The sequence below is a fragment of the Trachemys scripta genome, chromosome 1, assembly GCF_013100865.1.
Source record: "Trachemys scripta elegans isolate TJP31775 chromosome 1, CAS_Tse_1.0, whole genome shotgun sequence".
NCBI lineage: Eukaryota > Metazoa > Chordata > Testudines > Emydidae > Trachemys > Trachemys scripta.
Window position 1 is genome coordinate 157,951,867 of NC_048298.1, and position 24,765 is coordinate 157,976,631.

The window sequence follows — 24,765 nt, forward strand, 5'->3', positions numbered from 1 at the left end:
CTCACATTCGTTTTTAATTTTCATGGACTAACATCTGGGCTGACCAGTCTCAAGAAACCCATCCCCATGGACTTGCTGAAACAAACGAGGACAAACTATTGCTCTGGATCAAATATATGAATACTAGGGTTGAAATGGCAAATGTTGATTTCATTAAGAAGATTCTATCTTAACTCGTAGGCGCAGGAGGTTCCTTGGAGTTACCGCATAGTCTCCTCTTTAGGGATCTTCTTGCCATTTGACTAACAGCAAAAGACAGATCAAATAAACTAGGGAAGAGAACTGAGACTATAAAGAATGTTAATAATGAATGAGTGAAACTTAGAGAGGCTATAAACCCACCAGCCACTCTGAAAAAGACTGCAACAGCGCTCTGTGCTATAGCCAAGGTGCACTTCTGACACCCCTGTGAGACAAAGTTCTGCTTCCATGCCATGGCTATGGTACAGCCCTAGAATGTGGAGAGCACTGGGTGGAGAAAATGAAGGGAATATGCTAGATGAACATTTGACTAAAAGCTTATTCATTGTGCTGGGTTTTCTCTCTCCTTCTTAAAGAAATGAAGCCTTTCTCCTTACTGACGCAGACCTGCCCAGCATTAGCATTACCATCTACATAGGTTAAAATGAGGACAACTATTGTTCACGTTCAGTGAGTTTCAAACTTTTTGCAGAAATGGCACAGACCAGCAAGCTGTGCTCTGCCCCCTGCTAGAGCAAACCAAACCTATTACTACATTTTTCAGTATGCCTATTGCCAATGTATATTTTAAGGGAGACAAAAATGGTGAATGGCGATCACATAGGACCATAGCAGACAGTTTGTTACTAGAGAACTGAATCAAAGAATTGCAGGGAAAATAGAGCTGTTGACACAGGATTGTGAGAATGCAGAGAGGCAGTCTTCAAAAATACTTCCTGTGTCAAGAATTCATGTTTAAATAGCTCTCCTGTTTGTCTACTGACCTTACTTAAACCTCACTGTCTGCATGACATGCAACTTATCTGCTGACTCACCCAGACAGTTTAATTTCTCAAGTACGTAGTACAGCAAAAGATTCACTCCATTTCCCCTTTCTGGACTATCATGAAAAGCTGATCAGTGCCCTTTTGTAATGCAGTGATAGTGACATTTACCTCTTTGAGTGGTCCTTCCCCCATTGAAATACATACAACAGCTGCCTCTTTTGAGCTTCCTGTAGAACATTCTGAGGGTTGCAAATCAGTGCCTTCATGACAAGGGCTGCTTGCCGGCTGCTCGCCAGCTGTAACACTGCACTTCACTTCCAGATGTGAGAGTTGTCATTGCAGACAACTGTCAGACACAGAAAGACCATGTAGACTAAGAACCTGTGACTGAGGAAAAGCAAAAAAGCAAGTCTAGCACACTATCGTGTGAGCTAGACGTAGGCTTTGATGAATCTACTAGTGGAATCTAGTTCCAGAGCTGACGAGCTTCTAGTCAGCGTGCACTATTGCCTTCCCATAGGAAAGGCAGAAGGACACATTTTGTATTAGCTAACATTTCCAGGTGGCCTTCAAAGACATTGCTAAGTAAACTGTATATCATTCATCAGCCTGGAGGTGACAAGGACAGGAATAAATGGGCAAAATCCTTACTAGAATGAAGAACTGCATACCCCGTGATTAGTCATACAGATTCAGTGGGCCTTTGCTGTCACCTGAGAGAAGTAACAGAACAGATAAGATTTCGTGAGGTATACAGATAAGATTTCGTGAGGTATACCAATGTATAGGAAGCAGGCTTATCCCTATCATTTCTACAATATGCTTTTTCCTCTCTACCAGCATCGCCTTTGTATTGCCTGGATTGGTCCTAAACTAGCTGGGTTTCATCCAGGCTCTGAAAATGCAAAGATGACAGAATCTAGGAGGAGCAATAGAGTTGACAGTAGTCCATTCACTGATACTGCAGACTGAAATATGTCAGTCCCCTCTAATGGCTCCTGATACATGGGGAACGGGAGAGACAACAGCCTGGTGTGATGATCTTGCACTGCAGAGCTTCAGGAAGGATAAGCAGGGAATCTTCAGAACCTTCTGAGATCTCCTTGTAAGGAGGAAATGGAGTTAACCTTCAGCAATCCCATCCACCCCACCGGGTCCTGTGTACAGTCCAGCAGCACCACTACAGGAATCATATCCAAGGACATTGAGGGAACTGATAAAACCAGTCTGGGTGTCTGACCTCCATACATCAGAGTAGAGCTTCAGTTTAAAAAAAAAAAGTATCTTGTGTTTGATGGTATTTCCTGATCCACATTTGTATTAGTTAGTTATATAATTGCTCTACCCTTTAATGCCTGTATTTCAGCCTTGAAGTGGGGACACTAGGGAAAATATTAGAGGAAAAGAAGCTGGGTGCAGACACTTGGTTATTACTAGGGCTGTCGATTAATTGCAGTTAACTTAATTAAAGAAATTAATTTCGATTAAAAACATTAATTGAGATTAATTGCACTTTTAATCACAATGTTAAACAATAGAATACCAATTGAAATTTATTAAATATTGTGGATGTTTTTCTACATTTTCAAATATATTTATTTCAATTACAATACAGAATACAAAGTGTACACTGCTCACTATTATTATTATTATATTACAAATATTTGCACTGTAAAAATGATAAATGAAATAGTATTTTTCAATTCACCTAATACAAGTACTGTAGTGAAATCTCTTTATTGTGAAAGAGCAACTTACAAATGTAGGTATTTAGTTACATAACTGCACTCAAAAAACAAAACAATATAGGCTCTAAAGTTTTACAAGTCCACTCAGTCCTACTTCTTATTCTGCCAGTTGCTAAGACAAACAAGTTTGTTTACATTTACAGGAGATAATGTTACCCTCTGCTTATTTACAATGTCACCTGAAAGTGAGAACAGGCATTTGCATGGCTTTTTTTGTAAGCTGGCATTGCAAGGTATTTATGTGCCAGATATACTAAACATTTGTATGCCCCTTCGTGCTTTGGCCACCATTCCAGAGGACATGCTTCTATGCTGATGATGATCGTTTTAAAAAAAAAAAAGTGTTAATTAAATTTGTGACTAAACTCCTTGGGCGAGAATTGTATGTCTCCTTCTCTGTTTTACCCACATTTGGCCATATATTTCATGTTCTAGAAATCTCAGATGATGACCCAGCACATGTTGTTCATTTTAAGAACACTTTCACTGCATATTTGACAAAATGCAAAGAAGGTACCAATGTGATATTTCTAAAGATAGCTACAGCACTCAACCCAAGGTTTAAGAATCTGAAGTGCCTTCCAAAATCTAAGAGGGATGAGGCGTAGAGTATGCTTTCAGAGCAACTCCCTGATGCGGAAACGACAGAGCCAAACCACAAAAAACAAAAATCAACCTTCTGCTAGTGGCATCTGACTCAGATGATGAAAATGAACATGCGTCAGTCCACACTGCTGTGGACTGTTATCAAGCAGAACCCGTCATCGGCATGGACGCATGTCCTCTGGAATGGTGGTTGAAGCATGAAGGCACATATGAATCTTGAGCGCATCTGGCAATGCTGGCTATAACAGTGCCATGCAAACACCTGTTGTCACTTTCAGGTGACATTGTAAATAAGAAGCTGGCAGCATTATCTCCTGAAAATGTAAACAAACTTGTTTGTCTGAGCAATTGGCTGAATAAGTAGTAGGACTGAGTGGACTTGTAGGCTCTAAAGTTTTACATTGTTTTATTTTTGAGTGCAGTTTTTTGTATATATTTCTACATTTGTAAGTTGCACTTTCACAATAAAGAGAATGCACTACAGTACTTGTATTAGGTAAACTGAAAAATACTATTTCTTTTGTTTTTTACCACGCAAATATTTGTAATAAAAAATAGTAATATAAAGTGAGCACTGTACACTTTGTATTCTGTGTTGTAATTGAAATCAATATATTTGAAAATGTAGAAAACATCCACAAATTTAAATATATGGTATTCTATTATTCTTTAACAGTGTGATTAATTACTTGACAGCCCTAGTTATTACTATTTCAAGTGTACTGCTGTTATGGGAGAAGGAATGTGTGCTCAGACTGTTGCATCCATATCTAAATTTGTTGTGTGATTACTAATCAAAACTTTCCTGGGGAAAGCTGCTATAGGAAGGGAAAAAAACAGCATGATTGTATTAAAAAGGGAGAATCAATGGTAGAAAAAGGATCGGGTGTTAGGAGTTCTGTGCTCCATTTCCAGCTGTGCCACTGACTATGTGACCTGGATCAACTCACTTAATACCTCTGTCTCTTTCCTCATCTGTAAAACAGGGAATATACTTAACTCACGTGAGATGATGCAAGCCTTAGTCAATGTTGGTAAAGCTTCTTGAGATCCTCAGTTGAAAAGTACCAAAGATGGAAAAATTAGTGTTAAGGTTTATTCCAGTAGAAGAAATTGGAAGTTTCAGACTCTTATGTGTCTCAGAAGGAAGGGAACAAACTCAGTTTTTTTCCTCCTTTCCAAGTTTTCCTTCTGAGAGTAAATCTTGATTATACAATTAGCAGAATTTCTTTTGCAAGTACTCCATTACAATATTCCTGTTAAACTCAACAGTACTTTCAGGCAAAGGGTTGCTTGCAGAATTGAGACCACGGTTTTCAGTTAGCAAATAAGTCTGTAAAAGATTATTGTGCCTTAGAAGTATTTTAACTGAATTTTTAAACAATAGTGCCTATTCTATGGACTCAACAGCATAGGAACATCAGAGCAATGCATGTTTTGTTTTAAAGCACACTACATATTGTGCTATTAATTTTCTTTTTTTTTTTTTTTTTTTTTTTGCTACAATTATAAAAGATGAGAAGCACTATGGGGTCGTGGAAATGCTATTTAACGAAACATTGGAAATTCCATGCCTTGAGAACATGACTTCTGTAAATTTGTCCAAGTATCCTTTGAAATGGCTAATGGTAAGTATAACTACCCTCCATTACTGGTTTAAAAAGTAAGGAAAAAACATAGCAAATAGAAATGTTATACTTTGCACAGGGGACTGCAAACAGTTAAAGTAAAGTTTTATTAGACAAAAGATAAAGGTAACATCAGCACCTGAGTAAACCTCAGACTGTGACAACAGGGAGGAAAAGCTAGAAATGCAGTGTCTCCAAGGTGACAAGCGGCATACATATCACCGGAGACTGTGTTAGAGAACAAAGAAAAAACATTGTTATGGTGGTTTAATTTTTCACAAAATAATTGAAACCAAAAAGAGTGTTGGAAAGGGTAGTGAAATTGGTAAATTGAATAACCGAATTTTTTAAAAAAAACCCTCTGTATCATTTTTTTTAAAGTTGTTAAATTCTTGCTTTGTTGGAGCACTACAAAATGTTCAACATCATGCAGGGTTATCTCAACAGCTCCTGGTTGTTTGATAAGTAACAGAAACAGAAAGTGAGACTACATATGGATATTTTTGCTCGCTGCTAACTTTCAATTTAAGAATGGGGAGAACAAAAGAGCTCTCAAACACAGTTGCCTAGGCATGTGAAGCCACATACAAAACAAGTTTAGAAGCTCTTGGCTTGGAGTTGAACAAGTTATTTTTTGGATTGCATGTTACTTTTTGCAGGAAACTTTGTCTTGAAAGATTACTTTCAGTAGTTCAAAGATGAAGATGAGCATACTATGTCCTTGGCACTGCTCATTAATTTCTGTACCTTGTTTGTTCTTTTTGAGGTTTATATCTGTTGGCACCTGTTACTCTTGAAAAGCGCTAATTGATAGTGTCTTTGTTAATCTGACCTTCAAATATAAGCATAAGTTTTATTTTCTCCAGTAGCTCTATCCTCTTTGGCTATCCGTTTGGATCGCCTCTTCTTAGTACTACATTTATCCTAAACTTAGAAATTTTGTAGGGCAAGTCTGCACATTGTGCTAAGTTATATTTGGTGATGCTAATTCAAACTATAAATTGGAAAAAGGAGCAAAAGTTCTGCATTTCAGAATGTGCAAGTATATGGCACATGTTGAGACTGTATGTGTACAAACGCACATAGAAAGGGAATCAATCTTCACTATAGGCATTTTGCTACTAGCTCTGGCACACAGGAGTCAAAAGAAGATGATGAAGTTTAGTTTTTCAATTAGTTTGGTGCAACTAGAAATAAAAAAAAATAAATAAAAAGATTAAGAGAAGTCTCTATTTTTTCTCTAGTCTTAAATGTGCTAAAGTTGCTCAACACTGTGTGGAAGGGTAGCTGTAGGTGGGAAGGACACAGTGTGGTTCATGTCTAAGCCACGGGACTACAATTCAGGAGACTTGATCATAATCTCGTCAACCAGCTACTCTGTGTCTATTTCCTCCATATGTAAAATGGAGATCATGACCATTTTTGTGACGTGCTCTGAGATCCAAGAATTGAAAAGGCTATATGAATGCTAAGCTTAAATGTTTCAACTCTAGATTGATCCCTGAGGTTTTGACTCAAAGAAGGTGAGAAGTAAATGGTTGTGATGGAGGGAGGGAGGAGTTCGTGACTGGAAGAAACATCTGTCTGTGTTTTAAACAGGGGGAAAATGGACGTGAAGAAACAACTCTTATAATCAAAGAGTTCTACCACCAGGATGTGAATAAGACTGATAGCCTGTTGTATAAGGAAAGAATTCAGCTAGGTCCAGACAATGCACTAAAGATTTCCCCAATCAAAATTGTCGACGATGGCAAGGTGTTCTCTTGCCGTGTGATGTACCATCCTGAAAGAATCCTGACGAACATCACCAAAGTGAAAGTATTTGGTAAGCGGTTTATAACAACTCTTCCTTTGTGCATTATAAAGACTTTTGATTCATGGTATGCAGACAGCCATTTTATTCTTGTGAATTACTTCAGAAAATAAATCCACATTTCTTAACAAACACTTAAGACCAAATTTCCAATAATTGGTGCCAACACCTGCAACACCGAGGAAAGCATCTATGGAAAGTACCTTACTAGATATACATATAGAAACTCAACATGCAAACAGGTGTGTAAGTAGCTCATCTGTATGTGCAAGTTTGCATGGTAACAGTTGGGCATTCATGCACATTCACAGTCAAGCTCATTGTGCCCTTGTTACTGAGATCATATAAAATTGTAGCCCTTATTGGCTTGTGACCAGTTCAATTGGATATCATGGCTAAGATTTTAGTAAGTGATTAGTGGTTATGGGTGCTTCGTTTTTGGGGGGTTTTTTATGCCTAACCTGAAACACATTAAAAGGGCCTGATTCTCAGAAAATTACTGATCCACCCACCCTCTGAAAATCAGAGCCTTTTAAGTTGTCACAGACTGGGCACCCGCAAAATGAGGCATCCCATATCACTATTTTATCAAACCTTGGTCTGTTCTGTTTCAAATAGTGTAGGAAATCTACTGCTGAAATACAAGTGGACAGCATTGTTTGCTGTGTCAAAGACATGGGGAATTGTGAGAGGGATTAATTTGCTTATAGTACACTGAGTCTTTGAAGGTACAACTCCAGGGTTGCTAAAATGAATGAGCATCTTGTGGAGGTTCTGTCAACATATCCATTATATAACCACCTGCTCTCAGGAGTCTCCAACACATCTCACAGTGGGCCGATGTGCAGAATGCAAAGATTCAGCAGGAAGCAATATTTTTTGAAAAAGGAAACTCTTTTGGTGGGACACAAAAATAGAAATTTATGGTCTGAGATTTCTTCTTGTGCTTGAGTGAGTCAGAAATGGCTTTTATGTTTAAAAAGTGACATTTGACAAATAATTAGTGTAACCTGGATAGTCCCTTGAGCACTGAAAAGTATTGAAACCACTGCAATTAGAATAGCCCCTTGTTCTGCGTATAAGTTAGACATTAATATCCTTTGCTTGCTGTTCATGTAAACTTGTGTCGGAGTGGCTGTGCACAGAGACACGTACACCAGCATGTTAGCAGGAAATGGGAGGGGGCAGAAGCAGAGCAGACTTGAGAACAAACTAGACAAACCAAAACCTTTTGCTATGCTCTTTGAGGGCCCTGCGGTAGCCTCAGCCCAATTCCTAGCAACTGGACTGGAGGAGAAGGGCACTTCTCCTTATATAGCTTCTGTCTTGGGCACTCTTCCCCTCCTGGTTCCCAGTCAGCAGAAAGGTTGGAGGGGGATTCAGAAGCTGACTTGAGGTCTCTCAAATCTTAGTCACACATGTTCAGAAGGCAAACAGAGTGCAGATCAGAGGGACTGCAGCTTGCTTCTCTTTCCCCTTGTTTATAGTTAATATTTTATCAGGTGAAATGACTAGCGTTCACTCTCCTTTCTCCTCCACTATGGTGCATGTGTATGTCTATATTTTTACTACCTGAGTGCAGTGTCCGTATATGTGCTGTATACAATACTATGGGACACAGTCTGTCCAGCTGTTCTCCTTTTACACCTCAGGCATGGTGCAGAAGGAGCAGAGACTGAATACAATTATTGCTATTAGAGTCCCTAATAGGCATCATTCATTCCTAGCATAGGAGCTGGGGAGGGGCAAGCAGGGGGAATGGCCATAGCACACCAATTCAGCAGTCCCCAGACCTCCTATGGTCACTTGGGGATGACAACTAGCCATCTCAAGTTGCAGCAGCCCCTCCGCTATGGATACTGCACTGGAGCTGGACAGAGAATGAGGGAGCTGTAGCTTTCTCCCTAACAGCCCTCCCCATCTCACTGCTGTGTCCCATTTTAACTTGGCACAGCAGAGACTGTGACCCTGTGTGTAAGAGTCAGTGATAGACCCAATATAACAATTGCTATGTTACAGTTCAAGTAAGATATGATATAAAAGCAAAGCCAGGGACCTGATGGATTTATCTAGCCCCTCGGTAAAACATCAATAAGCAGTTCTGAGGGGGGTTTAACAGAAGACTTCTGGAACTATGTGCATAGTGAACATGCCTTTTCTCGAACTGAGTGCTCTGAGTTAAGTTAGCGAGATCTATTGTTTTTCAAGTCTTAACTTGCCAATGATTGACCAGTCAAATAAAAGTCCAACAGCAGAAATCACAGTGCTAGATACCGAATTCCTCATGGTCCCAAAACATCTGTCAAGATCTTGGAAAGCTAAATGGATGCCAAACAATTAATAGAAGCTTAGAAGTTAGATGGAAAAGACCTTAGATCTTCCAATTCCTTTCCCCATAGATGCAGGATTGAATAGTTGTGCACCAAACATAATATCATGAAACAGAGAAAATCACACGGCCAGAAACCAACATGGACTTGGAAAAAAATGTGTCCAGCTGAGATTTTAAAATAAATACATACAGGAAGAGTGGGCAAAAATGGCTAAGATATAATAAATTCTGGCCTAATCTTCACCCAGTATTCAAAATTTCTGAGGTTTGAAAAAGGGTGTCTGTTCTCTTCCCCACCCATTGTTACTCATTCCGCTGTGCTGCCTAATTAAAGCTAAGGTAAGAAGCAGAATATCTGAAAGCACCAGCTTCCCAGTACAGTATCTGGAGACAATAGAAAGAACCCTCCAAAAAACCCAACAATCGCAAACAACACCTGCAATATGTCACACACAACACAAGCAACACCCAAATCCCTGAAACTAAAACCTGAGCCAGTCCAGGTAAAACAAGTCAGCAAAACTGAACACACATGCAAAAGATCCCAAGAGCAATAAGATGTGACAAAAGAAAGCCACAGTTATGGATGAACTTATCTGAACAGAACAGCTTTGCATTATTCTGATGTGACAGACAGATGTGGGCAGAATTCCTCAGTGAAGTAATGCCATGGTGCTATAGAGGTGACCTGGGCAAACATTTTGGGATAGAGAACAAAGGCAACACAGCTGAAATCTGGAAAGATGTAGGCAGGAAATAGGAAGAACCAAAATTCTCAGAAGAAACTCTTGGTTACCTGAGATTTCTAGTCCAGTTTTGCAGCCAAAAGAGGGCTAGAGAGTAAGGTACGGTTGAGATAAGCATTTAATTTTGGGGGGTGGAAGGGGTTAGTCCAAATCTTTTGAGGTTCATTGTTCACTAGCCACAATCTGTCTGAAGGGTTGATAACTAAGTCCTTAGACATTATTAGTGACCTGAACATTCCTTGGTGCAAGAATGCACCTTTTATTTTTGAATGATAGTTCAGCGACTTGTTTTAAGAAGGGAACAAACCATTTAGACAGGCTTAAAAATATGTTAGTATAGTCATCTGTACTCAAATGAAGCATATTGATGACAAGAAAATGCTCCTAGTCTTCCTCCTCCTGTGGCTATGACCATCATCATTCTGCATATAAGATGTTATGAACTAATTTCTTGGGTACATATGTCTCAGATACTAGGATCATTAAAAACAGTAAGATATGTTACAGTTCTTGTAATTGCTACTTCTAGTATATCCTAAGTGTCAGCCTCTTCCCCTCTTCATCAGTATTTAGTGTGTACTAACCACACATGTATGTAGTCATTATAAAAAAAAAAGCATATGATCTTGGTATCAATTTTAGAACACTAAGACTCTTCCGAGAAGCTAAATTACTGTAGTTATTGCTGTCAGTTTCGTTAACATATATTTTATTTGCTTTTCAGCCAAGCCGGAAATCTCCATTACCTTCCAAAATAGTTCCAGTGGCAACGTTGGGGAGGTGAGTGATTTTAGAATTGACAGAACGCTCAGGGACCACAGGAAGTCACATCAGTGATTTAAATTCAGTATTTCATGTCCGTTCATCTGAGCTATTAGTGAACCAGCTTATTGGTTTGGAGCCGTGTGCTTTAACAAGACATAAAACACAACTATTGCCTGCTACTGATTGTAAAAGATCCCAGAACATTTTTGCAAGAGTAAGTATGTTGACGCTTGACTGCACCTTCATACGCATCCAGGAGGGAGTTGTTGAGGATGATCCAAGGGGATATTACTAGCAGTTTTGGTGATAAGAAGCTGAACAAAGGAAAATTGAGGCTGTTTATCAGGAAAATGTCTTTATAGAAAGCTCTATTAGTCTGTGGAACAGCCTCACAGGGGAACTGGTGGAAGCTCCCCAAATCACTTGGATAATTAGCTACTAATGGTTGATTAAAATTGATTGTTGGTAGGGTAAAAATGAGATGAGGCAAAATACCAAAGTTTGCTGTTTACTGTAGGGAACAATTCTTCATGGCCTTTGGGGGTATAAGGTAAAGGGAGATGAGTACGAACAAAATCAGAGATAATAGAACCGGTAAGCTCATGAAAAATAGACAAAATGCAAATCCAAATCCTTTGCTAGTGGGCCTTTTGAGCCAAAGAAGAATTTCAGCAAGCCTGCCTGATGAATTTGTCACTGGATTGATCGAGATGAGGTTGCTGTTTTTCCCCAGCTATGTTTGCCTCCAACCCAAACCATTGAAAACACTTTAGAAATTGCTGTGAAGCTCAGTTTTTCCTCGAGATTTTAAGCCAAACCCTAGGTCCTTGCAACAGCTATGTTCCAATTATAGAAAACTCATAACTCAATTATTGTGTTAGCCAATCACATTTCCTTGTGTTATCTGATGGTGGAAGGAGGCAGGGAGATTGTCTTCCCACATGGATAGATTCCTGGAAAGCCAGTTAATTGTATGAACTGCAGGCACTAGCTCGCTGGGAGTAATACTGCCTAAAGACATTGAATAGCATTTTTGCCATGTCACTGAGCACAGCTAGGCAAAAGTGGCTGTGGAATCAGTATATTTTAAAAGGAGCTGGAATTCCACTTTGCACTCAAGTTGTTTCCAGTTATGTAAGAGTCCCCCTGGGGCTTTTTTACCAGCCAGTGCAAGTTGAAACAGCCCTTTAGCTACTCTAACTTCCCTTGGGCTCCGACCAGTCCTGGCTATCCCCAACCGGCAGGCAGGACCGTGAGAGAGTCCCGGCCCCAAACATGGGACCCAGGCCCTGAATATGGCTGGATCCCGGGCACCATAGGCCCATACAACTCGCCACCCCGCCAAGATTAAGGTGGAGGTGTCTGTGTAGAGGTGACACAATACTTACTAGGGTGACCAGATGTCCTGATTTTATAGGGACAGTCCCGATTTTGGGGTCTTTCTCTTATATAGGCTCCTATTACCCCCCCAACCCCGTCCCAATTTTTCACACTTGCTGTCTGGTCACCCTACACAATACCACCTTTGCTCGATCTATGTTTGAAAAGTGCATCTTGTGTCTTAAATTGCCACACTCATTGCCTAATGGCAGCCCTATTGAGTTTCTAAGGCACATCTCTCCATCTATCACTACCCTCTGCCCACAGTAATGTAGCTAGGGCACATGGCTCTCATTGTCAGCGGAATCTTTACCCAAATTTTACAGCTCAGATCATATTTAGCATAAAATGGATCAGACACCCAATGACCAACTGGTGACAGCATTGTCATTAAATCTGTCTGCATAGTTTTTGACCAGTCAGATTTAGCCTTTTGAGCCGTAGACACCTGAAATAAGTTCTGGGAACTGAAGAGTCTGTTCTTCTACGAAAGGCTGTCAGCAGACAAAACCTACATAAGCCACATCCATCCTGCTTTCAGATTAGCCCCATGTCAGACACAGAGCATAGGACTGTCATAATTTCCCCCATGACCTATTTCAGTGCTGAATTTTCAATACCACAGTCTCGTTTGTACCATTCTGCTTATGTTCAAGAGGTTTTAATTCTTCTCCCCCCTCCAAATATTGAACACCTTCCTCCTCTGTTTTAGTCCCCCAAAAGGAATAAAATCCAGTCTGGACAGCAGATTGGTACTTGCCATTAAGAAGCACTAATAAATGAGATTATAGTTAAGAAAGGACAAAGGGCTGTGGGGAGATCAGAAGGAAAAAAATCAAGTACAGCAGGATTTCAGAGATGACATATCACAAGAAAAATATTTCAGTCTACATCCTGAATGTGTGGTTTGTAACCATTGTGACGCATTTGGAGTCAATTTACATGCCTTGCTTTCTTCAGAAGGGATGGATGTGTAGTGTGTGACTACCCCATAATAAAACAAACTTCTTGCTTTAAAGTAGAAGAAGGCTGAGCTTCCTTTAGCACTTCAAAATGTTAAAGCAAAATTCATCTAGTGCAACATACAGGCAGCACTGGCATGGTGAGGCTCCACATGCTCACTGTCCATTGATATGTCTATGCCCCAATGTGGAGGCACCCCCTCTAGAGAGAGGCTAGTCCAATCTTCAGGCCTACCCAGTCTTTGCCTTTTGTTGGCTGCCATGAAACCCAATTAGGGGGTAAATGTGTCATATGCTTGGGAGTAAGTATGGTCTGTCCTTTGCTATTCCACGCAGGGTGCAAAACATAGGCTTATGCGTGTTTCTGTAATCTTTGACATACGTGTGCCCCGTTCTATGGTAGCTAGTTCTAAGTACTTGGCACATCCTTGTGCCAGGCAGTCTTTCTGAGGACCTATCAGGATATCTGAAATAAAGGAGGCTGTGCCATAAACTTCCCGTTTTCTTTAGTGCATTGTCTGGACCTAACTGAATTCTTTCCTTGTACAATTGTTTTGTTTTGTTTTGTTTTAAATATGGATATCTATCTATCTGCTAGGAAAGTACTGAGAACACCATCTCCTCTCTCTCAAGCCACTAACAGAATTGGATAATGAATTTCCATCCTCCCAACCTGGCCCAGCTTTCACTTAAAGATCTTTATTGAGGGTGAAATGATTATACATTCCATTTAGCAGTCCCTTGAGCTTGATAAATCTTACCTTTAGTTTAGAAATAGAAATAACTAGATAAGAAATGTCGTCATCCTAAAAGAGAAGTAAATGGTTTTTACTAAATGGGAATGGCCAATATGTTAGTACAATTTTTTATTATTATTTTTGTAATGAATATTTCAGTAATGCGAATCATGTCCGAAATGTTTGGACTGATAACTTGATTTATTCTTACTATCCTATAGGCTAGTCTTACCTGTATCATAAGGAAGGCATTTCCCAAGCCGAGCCTCACATGGTATGTGGATGGAGAGATTCTTAAAGACCAATTTGGAGGTAATAAATGTTAATCAGAAATAATATTCTTATAAGCCAAAAGAAAAGCAATTGGTGCTGCATTATGCGTGTTAAGTGGAGGGTTGTGGGTACCCATTTCAGTGCAGAAGGAACATCCTTACGTCCAGGGAAGAATAGCTGACAAGCAGTGATGGCTCCCATGCAACAATTCCATTCGTGGAAATGACAACTTGGAACAGGCGTGTTTATCTGATTAAATCTTTGTACCAGATCTGAGTTAAACTGTATGAGTTTGTTTTTCAGAGCTAGCATTTTGCACTGCTCTGATTTATGGGACAGAGCATAAAAGAAGGACTAATGGCTTTTCCATCTTACTTTCAGGAATATCTATTGAAGCTGAAAATCTACAAGATGGTGAAGGTTTCTATGAATTGAGATCAATACTGAAGATACAAAGTACAAACCAGTCAGACACTAATCAGACTTTCTGGTGTACGTGTAGTTTTCCCTTCCGAGGGAATAAAACATGGAATATTTCATCTGGAGAAATAGTAATTTCTTCTGGTAAGTCATCTTTAATTATGACACATCTGAAATCTAAAATATTCAGAACACAGAATGCATTGAGCTTTCTGTAACTTAAAGTAAGAAAAAAAATGCCAGGCTCAGGGAAATACAAGCTTGTATGTATAGAACTTACATGAGCATGTGTCAGGCAATACCGCGTGCACAGTTTCAAGGTAAGACCTTAACTGTGCTAAGGATCTGTCAAATATAAACTACAACAGTTTAAAAAAACAAGTTGGCTTCCACACATGTGGACGGGAACTCATTCCATTTATTATTACACCACTGCCTGCTACAGTCTTGAGCTAAGTATAAACTGGCTTAGCTACAAGGCACCAGTACATTATTATTAACAAGCATTTTTCAATGTGCACTCCTGGGGAAAGGCATGCATGTGCGCAATGAAGCTGTCTGGAAAGTCAAGCCTCTCAGAGTTAAGGCCAGATTATGTGCAGTGAGAGTAAGGGATGAAAAAGGCTCTGAAGACAGTCAAGCCAATAGGTAGGATGTGTGGAGCCCTCTCTGCATTCCATTAACACCAGCTGGGTGCCTTCTATTCCACTATTGTGGAGTTGAATGGGGAACTGCCCTGCATTAAGTAGTTGAAAGCCTTCATGGACATGGGGTCATAGCAGCCTAGAGAGTAACTGCATTCCTGGGGATGCCGTAATGACTGGGGGGCATCTCTTTTCTGACTCCATAATTAAGGAGGGGGTAGCAGTCCACTGACATGCAGATGCATGTGCACTGTTTCTCTGCTACCCACGTTCCTCCCTAGTGCACAGACTTTGTATTTGTTGCTGTGACGAGGACACGATTCATTCCTTAGTGACCATTCCTACTATGTATGTCCAGTCTTAACTTTAAAATGTTAATGACTTTGTTGCTTTGCAGCCAGTGTTGGCCACATTTAGTTATGGGGGTGCTTCCCAGTGAAGAATGCTTACATTCCAAGATTCAAATCTTAGCCATTTTGAAAGGTTTCTGCAGGGGAAAAGTGTGTGGAGGGACTGTCATATGTACATAATTTAAAATAACTGAAAAGATTTTTAAAAGTAATCTTATTTTAAAACACCAAATATTGATAATGTCAGCCCCACAGTGAAGTTGTATCGACAATCGATCAAATCAAGGATTTCCAAACTTGACTATAGGATTTACTAATACCAACATAGAGCTCCTCTATGCAAAAACTTACAAGTTTTTTTAAAAAGGAAAAATCATAGTGTTACTGAGCTGCAATGTGATGCTTTTACCTTGTGGCACACCACAAGTGAATTATTTTTAAGATCTTATTATAAACACAAGTTTATTGTCTTATTTAAGAACTGATTTTATTTGGCTATTCCCAGGCCATGTATATAACAAAGTGCCATTTCCAGCTTTTACAACCACAGCTACAAAAGGTAAGATAAATTACTCTTCACTACATTTAGTATCATGTTATTTGTTTTCCAACTGGTGTGCCCATATACACGTTTCTAATGCTCTGTTTTCCTGCTGGAATAGTGGGCACCCAAACTTGCCATAGCATTTCTGAATGGACTGAACAGTATAGTTAGAATACTCTGCTTTTGTGCAATTATCAGAAGTTCAGAAAATAACAAAAGACTTAATTGTTGTGCTACCATTATAGTTGCACCATTTTGAGCTGTAATCTATGATAGCTAATTCTCATAAGCTAAGCAGAAAGTTACTCTTTGAATGGGAGGTATTTTAAGGAACACTGAAGGTGCTTCTGGAAGTTTGGGTTGGCAGTTGAATAGGTGGCTCTCAGTATTGAACTGATGCCTGAGAAGAACATTAGGTGGCTACTGTGCTATTAACAACACTTCATTCAGATTAGGCACACTACCAAGATCCTATACACTTGTGATTTTTAAAGAGTTGATGGCACATTTCACAACAGTCTGGTTGCTAATTCAGGTATCCTTTTTGACCAAATTCTTGCTTTCTGTCACTGTCAGTTCTGCTGATAGTTTCAGCTAGGCAAATTATTCTTCATGTCCCCAAACCTAGCTGCTGTTGAGTAGTATTGTTGGAGCAAATACTCCAGTGTGTTCCACACTAGAGATGACTACATTTCAGTGATTTTTTTGAGTGATCTGCATGTATGTATATATGTATGTGTCTATGTAGTCTGTATGTATATAGAAGAATCAGTGCATATTGAACTTGGAAAAAGGAGTGTCCAGTGCCCTGGTAGGCCAATGGTGTGAGAGGCAGTGAACACTTAAATGATCATGAAAAGTGCTGCTGTTAAGTCATTGGTCTAATCCAGGTATGGGTTATATTAAATTTAAGAACATAAGAATGACCATACTAGGTCAGACCAATGGTCCATCTAGCCCAATATCTTGTCTTCCAACAGTGTCCAATGCCAGATTCTTCAAAAGGAATGAATAGAACCAGGCAATCATTCAGTGATACATCCCTTGTCATCCAGTCCCAGCATCTGGCAATCACAGGCTTAGTGACACCCAGAGCATGGGGTTGCTTCCTTGACATTCTGGCTAATAGCCATTAATGGATTTATCCTCCATGAACTTATTTTTTTTTTAAATCTAGTTATAGTTTTGGCCTTCACAACATCCCCTGGCAATGAGTTCCACAGGTTGACTGTGTGTTGTGTGAAGAAGTACTTCCTTTTGTTTGTTTTAAACCTGCTGCCTATTAATTTAATTGGGTGAGTCCTGTTTCTTGTATTATGTGAAGGGGTAAATAGCTCTTTCTTATACATTTTCTCCACACCATTCATGAGTTTATCTATCATATCCCCCCTCATTCATCTCTTTTCAAAGATGAATAGTCCCAGTATTTTTAATCTCTCCTTATATGAAAGCTAAAAACAGTACCAGATGAAACAAGAAGAAATTTCAATCTGCGCAGAGAAGCCTGCTGTCTCCTATTAGCTAACATATAGTGGCTTTTTCAGATACAGTGCAGTGCATTCTGCAGTATAGATCAGAATTTCAATTTCAAGGCTTTACTCCTAGTTATGCATCCTTGTAGCAGCCTAAATGATTTCCCTCCCTCCTTGGTGTTCACTAGAATTATACAAACCCTACAGAGTCCAAGTTATTGTAGGCACATGAACCTGCAGTGTTTTGTGGACGGGAGCGGTCAACAGCGCAGCCCCTGCTTGAAGATTCTTGTTATACAGAAAAAGAACCCTCATCCTCTTCCCCTTCACAGCAGTTGGTCCTCCCCTCCTGTTTCAAGGACATCATGCTTACCTTGGACTGTTGGTGGCCTACTCCCCTCCCACTGGGCTTCTCCTTGAGCTGGATGTGGCCCGCCCCTCAAGGGTGTATGGAAGACTCCCATGGGGGAATGGCCTTCTAGTGTCACCAGAATACACAGGGGAAAGGAGAGCGGACTTGTTCTGGCTGTAGAACCTGGTCAATAGCATCAACCCAACTGTAGTACACATACTTAAACCTGGCCTAAGGTTTGCAAAACAAGTGATGATGTCAGCGGGGTTGAATATCTGTAGCAACGTTGTACACAACCCTTAGGTTGACCACATTTGTTTACTTGTTAGCATGCTCCCCCATGCTCCCCAGCATGCTCCCCTGTTAGAACGGCATGAATAGAGGAATGGCTTTCAGCTTTTCCTTGCTTATGAGTCTCTGCATCTCCTGATTATATTGATTCTCTGAAAGATAAGTGTGAGGTTTTGTAAATTGCCTTGTGCCTTTGGAACCGTTAGTGGCTCTATTTTCAGGAGCATAATAAATGACGCTGCTGTACTGAAAAAGCTATTTAAAAGTCCTTGTTGGATTTGGTTGCTTATAGATCCTGGAATTTCAACATTTCCATCAACAATCATGGCTACCACAGGTAAAATATTTCATCCTATTTTTCTGCTAATAGATTCTTATCTGTACTTGACCTGTGCTTACACATCAGGCACACAATGAGGCAAGACTGAGAATCACATTTCAGAATGTGTTCATGCTCTAGTGGTACCCACTCACACTGAGAAATGGTGTAATCCACAGGGGTTTTTTCAGTCTGGCCCTTCCCATATTGGCTATGATCTTAACTAAGTCAGAAGAGGCATGACACAAATCTTGGGAAAATTCTCAATCACTTTTACTTGATAGATTAAAAAAAATAGACTGTTGTGTTGTATAAATACTGAATAGGATTGTTACACACATTTACTGAATTAAAAAATAAAGTAGAATAATTTACAAAAATTGTATTACTACTACAGATAATCGAGAGGAGATAGACCAGAAGTTAAAACTACCCCTGCACTCAAACATCATAACTGCACGTCTTCACTATTAATATGAGCCATATGTTCCATATTCAGTATTAGTGTATTCATCAGATATGTCATCAATATTAAGTTCCTACCTTCACTGCCAGGTTTCTTGATTTCACTTTCCCGTTTGGTCCAATTCTGCATCCCCTAACTCAAATGGTACAACATGACTATTGGTTGGTAAAATTAGTTTTATGTGTGGTTCTTAGTTGACAGGAATCCATCAATATTTGCTTAGAAGTTTCAATTGATTATGACCTCATTGTTGCAACTTCATGGATATGTAATCCAGATATGTTAGCATGGGCTACATATAGTGTTATACAAAGGAAAGCCTTTCTGTAGTGACTACTTAATAGGTCTAATTAATAATGCCACCATTCCTGGGCTAAAAGAAGCTTAGAGATAATGGTATAATTTTCATCTATATCAGTTATTGTGTCCTGCCTCTCCTTCTAGAAGAGTTTGGAAAACACCAGACCTGCTTGGTAAACCAAGATGTCAAGGCTAAAACTGCGAACGAAGACCTTGTTTAAGTAAACTGAAAGTGGGAATAAAAAGCATACAGCACTCACCCCACACACAAACCTAGCAACCTTAGATATTTAAAAATAGTGTACACAGCTAGCCTATTCAAAAAAGTATTTCTATTATTATCCGCAGCCTCCTTCTCTGCCTGTCTTAAGTTTCTACATTTATGTAATGCCTCTGCTCTTAAACTTAAATAGACTTGGAGCAGAGTCTCCAACTGTATGTTAGCACGGGGCCTAGTACAATAGCCTTGACCTTGGTTGGTTACTCTAGGTACTACTAGAATATTAATACTAAACACGCCATGAACTAAATGCCTTATCACATAATATTTCTTTTACATAGGACTTCAAACTACATCTTCAACTTCCCTAGACTTCACAAGCCCAGTAACCTCTGAATCTGTTTCCACTGCACAAAGTAAGTATGATTCAGTCTCATTCTTGTGTCTGAAATGTTTTCTATTTTGCTGCAGGAATTAAAGAAAAAAGTTAAATACAGACAGACACTAAATAACTGACATCAAATTTTTTTTTTTTTTGGCAAAAATACACTTAACTTACATTTACACCATAGGTATAATCCTGTTTCACACTGTGTTACAATCTGGTAGTTTGCAGTGTAGTTGGTCCCATAAAAGGTATTACCTCACTGACCTTGTCTCTCTAATTTGGTAGTTGGCAGTTTAAGAATAAATCTGTGAGAAATCACGGTTATGATGTAGTAGTATGTATTGTTTGTTTCAGAAAATATGCATCAGTTTTAGAAAGTGAATTGAGGAAAAATATTGTGTATATGTTTTTTATAATTAAAAAGATATTTGAAAATGGGACTATATTACAGACACTGAAAGTTCAAACCAAGTATTGTAGCACCAGAGCATACCCAGAGTGCTTAAAGAAATAAAATATTTACAATGTATAACTCAACTTAGACCTTGGCTACACTGGCGTTGTACAGCGCTGCAACTTGCTGCGCTCAGGGGTGTGAAAACGCCCCCCCCCGAGCGCAGTGAGTACAGCGCTGTAAAGCGCCAGTGTGATCAGAGCCTGCAGCGCTGCACGCTCGCTCACAGCACTGCAAGCTATTCCCCTCGGAGAGGTGGAGTACATACAGCGCTGCAAGAGAGCTCTCGCAGCGCTGGCGGCGCAACTATACTCGTGCATCACAGCGCTGCCGCGGCAGTGCTGGGAAGTCCTGAGTGTAGCCTAGGCCATAGTGATTTCCTCTCTTCCGTCTGTGGCTGTCTTAATGGGTCTTGCTGATACTCCGGTTTGCATGATGAAATATGACTCAGCTGGAAGCAGACCTGGGTAAAATTTTTCACACCTTTTTTTTGGTTTAAAAAAAAAAGCAGATTCAGCTACCCCAAAACATTTCACAAATTTGTGTTAATTTTGCCAAACTGCTTAAGTAAAAAACGACTCAAAAAATTCAAAAGCTTTCATTTCTACACTTTCAAAATGAAGCATTTTGATTTTTTGTTTGAAACTATTTTTCGTTTTAAAAATTCCTTGAATTTTACTTTAAAAAAATAAAAATCAAAAAGTTAAAAAATGCTCAAAATCAAAACAAAACATTTCCGGTTGAAAAAAATGTGTTTGTTCCTAAGCTATTTTTCCCTCTCCTCCCCCCTCTTCCCCCACTTTTGGAATTGTCTGTTGTTCACCCAACTCTAGTTGAAATGTAATGTGGGATTTTATTCAAACACCCCTGGAGGGATTCGCTCACAACAAATGTCTCTGGTGCACACCTGACAACTCTATGACAGACCCATGAATCAAAAGCAGACTAAGTTCTGAGTCTCTTACATGTGGTCTGGCCCTGATGGTTTGGAATAGCAAGGTCCTTCCTAGAACCAAGTACCTTTCTAGTAATCGAAATACTGCCTTTTTAAGTGTTGTTTGCATTATGAGGTCCAGTTGTCTGTCTCTCCCTCCAGCAGCTTGTATGATCCAGGATTAGGCAGGCATTCTTTCTCCCCTTGCTAGCAATAGGCTGTAGACTTCCTGGCACATAATATAATCATGCACAAATGAAACAACCCCAGAACGTAAAAGATAAACCACATGCTGTGAAGAATGGCAACCCCTGGGGCATGGAAAAGTCAGTGCAACAGACTACACTAATCTCATCTTCCTCCTCAGAGCAACACCATAGTCATGGCTCACAAATGAAAATATATTTGTATCTTACAATACAGACAGTGCTCAGTGTCAGCTGTACTGTGCGTTGGCCTTCTGTCATCTTAGACTTCAGAGAAGGGCAGACACTACATATCCGTGATGGTGCTTAGAACAGAGGGCAAAAGTGATTGCTTTTCTTTTCTTTTAAATTCAGCTTCTCCTCGTCTCATATGGCTCCAGTGCACCCAGTTTGACACAGTGGGCTGTTTCCATAATGAGTGTTTATCCTCTTACACTCAAACATTAAAGCTTTTCAGAAGGTTGCTATCCCAGGATACACATTTGTTAGTTCCATACCTACCTGTAATATCAAGCTGATTCAGCAGGAGCTCTTACCTCTGGCGAATTCCACCTCTTGGGTCAAATTCAGCCCTCCAGGAGGCTGCATCACTCCTGTGGAAGTCAGTGGGAATTGTCTCTTCTTTCTGAAGAGATGAATCTGGCCTGAAATATGTAAAGGTACCTTTAGCAGTTTTACTTACATGTGATGGCAAAAGAACAACGCTCTTGATTCCGGTATTGTAAATAGTCCTTAAATTGTGGAGTGTGACTATGCAAATTAGCTTAGCGTAACAATACTTACACAGACATGTAGACAGACATCGGCAACCTGGCTGAGTGGTGACACCAGAGGAAGAAACTGAATGGCTTAGTAATAACATATGCTTTGAGGAGGTAAGAAGGGAGTGTAAAATAAAATGGAGAATCAAAACAGGTTCCAAAGACATAGAAATAGTAGCAAGGAAAAAACCATAATAGAGCATGACTATGCCAGCTGGATTATGTGGAGGCAAGCAAAGAGCTGCCAAACAAAATGTGTAATCTTGAAAGCTTGTCTCTCTGACCAACATAAATTAGTCCAATAAAAGATTTATTACCTCACCCTCCTTGGGAAATAAATAAATAAAATAAATGAAAACCTTTTAGCTTGCTTTGCAATATGCAAATATAAATGTCTGCCACCCAAAAAAGGCTTCAGCTACACTACAGATATAAATGAGTCTGCCAACCTAGTTAGAACATGTTATAACTGGCTCAGGACATTGGTAAAAAGCTGTGATGCAAACAGGACTTGAGTATGTAAACAGGGAACAACTGTGTTGGAGCTGGTTCCCCTGACTCAATTACAGTTGCACAATAGACAGGGTCTTTGGGTGTCTGGGTGACCCAGTGCGCTGCATAACACTGCTCCTTCTTTTCTAATAACTCACTCACTTCTTTCCACACCAGTGTCACCATAGGCTTCTTCAAAAGATGCCTTGGGAGGCAGCTGAGTTAGTGAGCAGAGGATTTGCCCTCTACATCCTCATTACTATAAAAGTTGTTTGATTCAACTTCTTATTTCACAGCACTCTTATTGAAAATCCAGGAGACAGCTGGTGTAAGGGAACTGATACAAGCAGAGGGTGCACACAAATAGATTGGAAGGCTGTGAGGAGGCAGTATTGGAGCTCTTGCAAGGGCAGCCTGTTCTATGCTTAGCTTTCATGTTAATCCCTCGTGTGCAGCACCCGGAGACACTTGCATTTTGAGTGTTAGGTAATAGCTTTGTCTCACCTTCTCAGGCTTGCAAACATTCTCAGATGACTTAGTGCCATTCTTGCAGACTCAGACAGGTGTCAAGAAGGATTGACATTTTTAGCAAGTCTGAAATAAGCCGTCTGGGAGGATTGCTTGTTATCTGCCTGAATGTCAATTCCTGATAAATAGCTGGTTCAGCTCTAGCCTATTTAGCATTTTACTTGATTCCTTTTGAACTGTTAAATGGAGAATTGGAATTGGCTTTCACGAGGGTCCTGATACCTCAAAACATCATCTTGCTAGAGCTGGATAAAACATGGGTTTGTTTCATTGGTGTTCATGCAGAGAGCCTTTTTCCACAGATTTGATTCACATATGTTTTGGGGCTTGTTCAAAGCTGAAGCCAAACTCAATTAAAACCACCAAGTTTTAACTGATTTCCCATTGAAATGATAAATCAGTTCAGATTTTCTCAAAACTCAGACTAGGTTCCTTAGAAATGTTCACAAACCTGAATCATCCTTTCATTAAACTCATGCTGTGTTTCTACTTGATGACAAAACCCCAAACCTTGTTTTGGATTTTTGTAAAGAAAGTCCCATCCAGTTCTTTATCATCATGCTTGTCTGTGAATTAACCAAAACTGCTGATATTAGATGAAACAGCCATTAATCATCATCCAGTCAGGAGACCGTGAGGAGGGTCTGAGGAATGGTAAGCACAACAATGTTGTCTAACACAACTTTTGCAAACTGTTGGTGTGTTTTCCAACAGGCCAGTTTGATTCTGCCACCCATACACAAGGTTATACCAACACCATAGCCTACAGTGAGAATGAAACATCACAGCGTAAGTAGATGATGCTTATCTCTCTGGGTATATTTTTCTTTGTAAGATTTCATTAAATAAAAGATTCTGGATAAAGGATGCTGGAAACTGAACACTTAGCACAGCAATGCAAACTCACCCAACATTGCGCTTCAAATCTAGCGGGACCTGGGAATTAGCTCCAATGGCAGAGAGTAGCTCAATCTCAATTTGCCCATTGAACCATTGATCTTTTTGCTGAGTGTCAACATTTGTGGTGATAAATATTAGGATATAGACCATATAAAAATAGGTTGGTTCCCCTAATTTATTTCTCATAGGCCATCAGGTGGCAATGGTTTTCAGTCATTAGTCAGGAAAAGACCAGTCACCTGGTTGCAAAAGATTTCCTAGTTCATGATCATTCTCTTGAGCCAGCCAGTCTCCAAGTATTAATGTTTTCATAGGCTGTAATGTTTGTAAGGCTGAGGCATGAGTGCTGCCTTACAAGCCGTGAGAAGAAATCCCCTATGGCACATTATTCTGTTTGTAATGGTTCACACACAAAAATATAAGGATCAAACAAGCTAATATTGATCGTTCACACCAAAACTGTTTCTGACACATGTTCCTGAATGTTATTTTGTGTTATAATGCAAAGTCTGATATTGGACGCACATGGGGCTGTATTCCTGACAGGAATTCCTAATAAGATGATTGGGGTTTTTTTGTTTTTTTTTTTTTGCTTTCCCCTCCACCAATAGATTTATTTCAATACACTTAGACGAACTTAGCAACTTAGAAAAAAAGACTTATAACAAAAACCTCTCTCTTGAAATGACCTGGGTGAACAGCTGGCACATGAACCCAAACCTTTCCTAGCCCACTGACTTCAGGTTTATGGATTTGAACTTATGCA

General features: G+C 39.7%; 1 protein-coding gene across 1 annotated transcript in view; it reads left to right on the forward strand.

The window, feature by feature from the left end:
• CD96 (CD96 molecule) overlaps positions 1 to 24,765 on the forward strand; it is a 39,328-nt gene that overhangs the window by 6,265 nt on the left and 8,298 nt on the right. The window contains 9 exon segments of the mRNA XM_034790863.1: positions 4,838 to 4,950; positions 6,550 to 6,775; positions 10,566 to 10,621; positions 13,907 to 13,997; positions 14,340 to 14,522; positions 15,878 to 15,931; positions 18,324 to 18,368; positions 19,678 to 19,752; positions 23,814 to 23,888. Of these exon segments, the coding sequence (XP_034646754.1) occupies positions 4,838 to 4,950; positions 6,550 to 6,775; positions 10,566 to 10,621; positions 13,907 to 13,997; positions 14,340 to 14,522; positions 15,878 to 15,931; positions 18,324 to 18,368; positions 19,678 to 19,752; positions 23,814 to 23,888 (918 nt within the window).